Raw genomic sequence first — 4,585 nt, forward strand, 5'->3', positions numbered from 1 at the left:
AAGAAAGCTAAAACCCGGCAATTTCCTCTTGCCAACACCGCCCTATCTGGAGTTTGTTGGCAGCAGGATCCCAAGAAAGATGGAAGGAAAGAAGGAAAGAAAAGAGGAAGGCATCCAGATTCAGTCCTTCCTGGAGCCTGGAGCCTGAAATGGGCTGTTTGCTGGCACTGCCAGTGCCCAGATCTGGAAATTTCCCTATTCTGACACAGCCCAAGTGCAGCAATTTGCTGGCACAGAAATCCAAAACCTGTGGCAGCTTCCTGCTGCGGGGTCTGGCACCACCCACATCTTGTGTTTCCTGCACCAGAACCCAGATTTGGAAATTTCTCAGTGCCAGCAGAGCCCAAATCTGGCAGATTTCTGTCGTTGGCAATGACACCACCCAGATCTGGTGTTGGCTGGCAGTGCCAGTGCCCAGATCTGGAAACTTCCTGGTGCTGGCACAGCCCAAGTCTGGGGATTTGCTGGCACAGAAAGCCAAAATTTGGAAATCTGCAGGTTCTGGCACCAGCACCATCCAGATCTGGTGTTTGCTGGGACCCCCAGTGCCCAGATTTGGAAATTTCCCGATGCCTTCACAGCCCAGGTCTAGCAATTTGGTTTTAGCTAGCTTAGGAAAAAAAGTTCCTTGGACTGTGGCTTTCCTTTTTTTTGGAACTGTTTACACCTGCTCTGGACTGAAAACCCAGAAAAACACCGGCAGCAGCTCACACCTGTGGCCCACCAAGCTCTGGGACGCTGCATTCCAGCACCAGAGGGACTTAGAAGAGACCGAGTGAGCCAACTACAACCCACAAAAAGGACTTTCTGAATTTGCCATCTCTTCACCACTGTCAGAGGTTTGATTTAATATTATTCATTTTTCATGCTTGTGAATACTTTACTTGTTAAATAAACTGGGGTTTTTTCACTTTTCTCAAGTGAAGTCTTTTCCTGAACTAGTAGGGGGAGGGGCCGCTTCAATTCGCTTTCTAGGCGGACCCCTTTTGGAGGCTTCCTCCCAAAATTAGCCCTAAGCAAGCACAAACAGTTACAATGAAAATTTCACCAGTGGCATCATTTCCTGGTGGCAAATCTTGTGACAGAAAATTGACCTTGTTCTCCATGAGAGATTATTGGAAAGAGCAGACAGGAGAAGATTCCTGGAAAATTGAAACAGCTTTCCAGAAGTGAAATGAAAATGAAAGAAACAATCCAAGATGTTTTCCTCTATTTATTTCTATGCTCCCCTTTTCCATGTTGCACTACTTCTTCATCCCAGTAATTCCAGATGCACCTCATCTCTAAGATCGGTGACTTAGTGATTTTTAGACACTCTAAAATACCATGAGCCACACACAGTTTTCCTTCCCCTGTTTTTACTGGAAAGCAACACTGGAGATGTAAGTGCAGTGCTGGGCTCTGGTAGGAATCCTACCCCAAGGGAAGGTGGCCCGACAGTGTTTGACCCTCAGCAAGGACAATGCACAGCAGCAAGCGAGGGGATCGCTGTGCCAGTGCGCAGGAGTCAGGGCTCTGCATCCGGGCTCAAGGCTGCAAAGTTCCCGTGTTTGGGCAGACGGAGGGGCTGTCCCCGGGGCGCGCGGGGCTCGAACGTGGGGCTCGTGGGGCGAGCGGGGAACGGACACGGGGACGAACGGCCCCGGTGCTTCAGTTGCAGCGGCGGTAGCGGCGGCAGCAGCAGCGGCGACAGCAGCAAAAGCAGATAGACTAGAAAAATCGTTCTTTCTCTTTCTCTCTTTCTTTCTCTCTCTCTCCCTTTCCCGCAGTCGGGCACCCTTCTCTCGGGGTCCCTTGCCCGGCGTCCCTTTCCTCTCCCCGCCTCCCTCTCCCCTGCCTGGCTGGGCCATGCCCCCGGCCCGCCCCCGGCCCCGGGCGGGGCTGCCCCGTGCCCGGCCCCGGCCGTCCCGCCGCGGTCTCGCCTCCGCCCGGCTCTGGCTGTACTGTCGGTGGCGCTGCTGGGCGGGCATCAGTGCCTGGGGCGGGGGCGGCATCGCCGCCCTTCGGCTCCGCCTGGCCCGAGCCCGGCCCCAGACCCGACGCAGGGTCCAGTCCCGAGCCCGGCCCCGGCCCCGGCCCCGGCCCCGGCCCCGGCCCCGGCCCCGGCCCCGCCCCCGACCCCGGCCCCGGCCCTGGCCCCGGCTCCTCCCGGGCCCCGCGGAGCACACACGTGGCGGGGCCGCTCCCGCCGCCTCCGCTGCGGCTTCCCCGGCCCGAGCTCCGCCGCTCGGCACCGCGGCCGCCGGCCCCGAGCCTCCCGTGCCGCGTTCCCGGGAGCGAACGCCTGGGCATGGCCGGCCCGGGGCGGGTGAGGGGCGCTCGGGGGCCGTTGCTGGCCCCGGGCCGAGCTCTGACAGCCGCGTCCCGCCCGCAGGGACGGCGCAGGAGGCCCTGCAGGAGCGGTACCGGCTGGGATCGCTGCTGGGGCGCGGCGGCTTCGGAAGAGTCTTCGCGGCCACGCGGCTCTCAGACGGCGCCCCGGTGAGCGGCAGGGCCGGCGGCGGGCGCAGGAGGAGGGGATGGAGGAGGAGGAGGCGGAGGGCGGAGGATGGGGCTCGCAGTGCGGGCGGCGAGCTCACCCCGCTGCTGCCCTTGGCTTGCAGGTGGGCATCCAAAGGGTGCCACGGAACCGCGTCCGGCACTGGGGCGAGCTGGTGAGTGAGAGGGGCCAGCAGCCGGGGCTGCCGGCCGGGGATGAGCCGAGGCCCGGCAGGGTGGAAGCCGCCAGGACGCCCCGAGGGAGAGCGAGCGTGGGGCCAGCGCAGGGTGCAGAGCATCCCTGGCTGGGTGAGGGCTTCCCCAGGCCTGGCACGGCATCGTGCTCCTCCCGCAGCCCGACGGCACCAGCGCACCCCTGGAGGTTGTGCTGCTGGCCAAGGTGTCCACTGGCTTCCCCGGTGTGGTCCAGCTGCTGGAGTGGCTCGAGCTCCCCAACTGCATCGTGATGGTGCTGGAGCGGCCAGAACAGTGTCAGGACCTGCAGCGTTTCATTCGGGCACGGCAGTTCCTGCCCGAGGAGGTAGCGCGGGAGCTGTTCCGCCAGGTGCTGGAGGCCGTGCGGCACTGCACCAGCTGCGGGGTCCTGCACCGTGACATCAAGCCAGAGAACATCCTGGTTGACCTGGACACCGGGCAGGCCAAACTGATTGACTTTGGCTGTGGCACCTACCTGCAGGACACAGTCTACACTCACTTTGCAGGTGAGCCTACCCAGGGCTGTGCTCCCACTGCTGACATCTCATGGCCCAACATCTCCCAGCCCAAGCTGGCTGTGGCAGCGGGGATTCTCCCTTTTGCTGCCAGTCAGGGCACTGAGTCTTCAGCTGAGTTGCTTTAGAGCAGGGCTGGGTGGGAAGCCATCTTCCAGCCCGGCTGGCAGCCTCTGCCAGCCACTCTGCCAAGGACTGGGGCTGGGCTGGGGCAGCCAGCCCGACCAAAACCCCCATGGGTGGGGGTAGCAGAGAGGGAGGGCGGAACCTGTGCCCCAGCCACTTTGGTGTGCAGACGAGAGGAAGGGCTTGGGCTGCTCCACTCACCCTGTTTGCCTTGGCTTCATAATATTTTTGGGGCAATGCAGGCAGGGAGGATAAGGGCAGGTTTTTTCCCCAGCATGGAGTGGGTTTTTCCTTTGCATGTCATGGTCGGGCCTAGCCAGGGCTGCCCTCTTCCAACACCAGAGGCTTCTTTTCCAACCCTAACGTTGTGCACAAGTCCCAGGTGCTGGCGAGAGGGCAGTGGTCACCCTGTGTGCCCCTGATGCAGCCCCCGCCGGCGCAGGGATGCTGGGGCCAGGCTCGGGGAGCAGCAGCATCCCCCTGATGAACTCCATCTGTATTCCATAGGAACACTGTCCTACAGCCCCCCGGAATGGAACGACTTTGGCTGGTACCATGGCGAGGCAGCAACGGTCTGGTCCCTGGGCATCCTGCTGCACCAGATGGTCTGCGGGGAGCACCCTTTCAGGAGGGGCCAGAACCTCAGCTGGGGCCAGCTCCCGCTGCCACAACGGCTCTCTCAAGGTGGATCCTCTTCTCTGGGCATGGGGGGAATCCCAGTGCTGGGAGCCAGCAGCGGGCTCGTGGGCATCCCGCTCTGGCAGCTGCTGAGGAGGTGGCACATGTCCTGCTCTCCTCCAAAACAGGGAATTGATGGGAAAGTTTAGGCCCAGCTCTGAGCACATCCAGCATGGCCTGGGCACGGGAATAGTGGGGTAAAGCAGACAGGAGCCTTCTCTGGCTGACCGTCAGTTTCTGCTTTCTCTCCCCAGAGTGCAAAGACCTGATCAGGTGGTGTTTATCCGTGAACTCCTTGGACAGACCCACACTGGAAGACCTGTTCTGTGATCCTTGGATGTGGGATATTCCTCTGCCATAGAAGAAGGGAGAGAGCCACAGGCACACTTTGATCCAGAGCCCTGGTAAGTTCCTGCTCCACACATGCTGTGGCAATGAGAAGCAAAGGAACCCAGAGCTTTTTGTGCTGCCAGTGTCACTGCACCGGGGTCATGGGATGGGAACACGCAGCCCTTGTGCTGGGGCTGAGCTGCTCTACCCAGTACTGGTGGCCGCCATCCCAGCTGGTTTTG

At 60.9% G+C, this 4,585-nt stretch overlaps 1 protein-coding gene across 1 annotated transcript; it reads left to right on the forward strand.

Moving 5' to 3' along the window:
• Nucleotides 1-1,839: 1,839 nt before the first annotated feature.
• Nucleotides 1,840-4,374, forward strand: LOC131559853 (serine/threonine-protein kinase pim-1-like; the record flags this gene model as incomplete). The annotated part of the gene is made up of 5 exons (XM_058808358.1): nucleotides 1,840-2,481; nucleotides 2,604-2,654; nucleotides 2,834-3,200; nucleotides 3,843-4,019; nucleotides 4,268-4,374. Coding segments are annotated over 5 exons (1,344 nt in total), but the record flags the coding sequence as incomplete, so codon positions are not given.
• Between the last annotated feature and the right edge of the window lie 211 nt (nucleotides 4,375-4,585).

This window comes from Ammospiza caudacuta, chromosome 7 (assembly GCF_027887145.1).
Source record: "Ammospiza caudacuta isolate bAmmCau1 chromosome 7, bAmmCau1.pri, whole genome shotgun sequence".
In the NCBI taxonomy this organism is placed as follows: Eukaryota; Metazoa; Chordata; class Aves; order Passeriformes; family Passerellidae; genus Ammospiza; species Ammospiza caudacuta.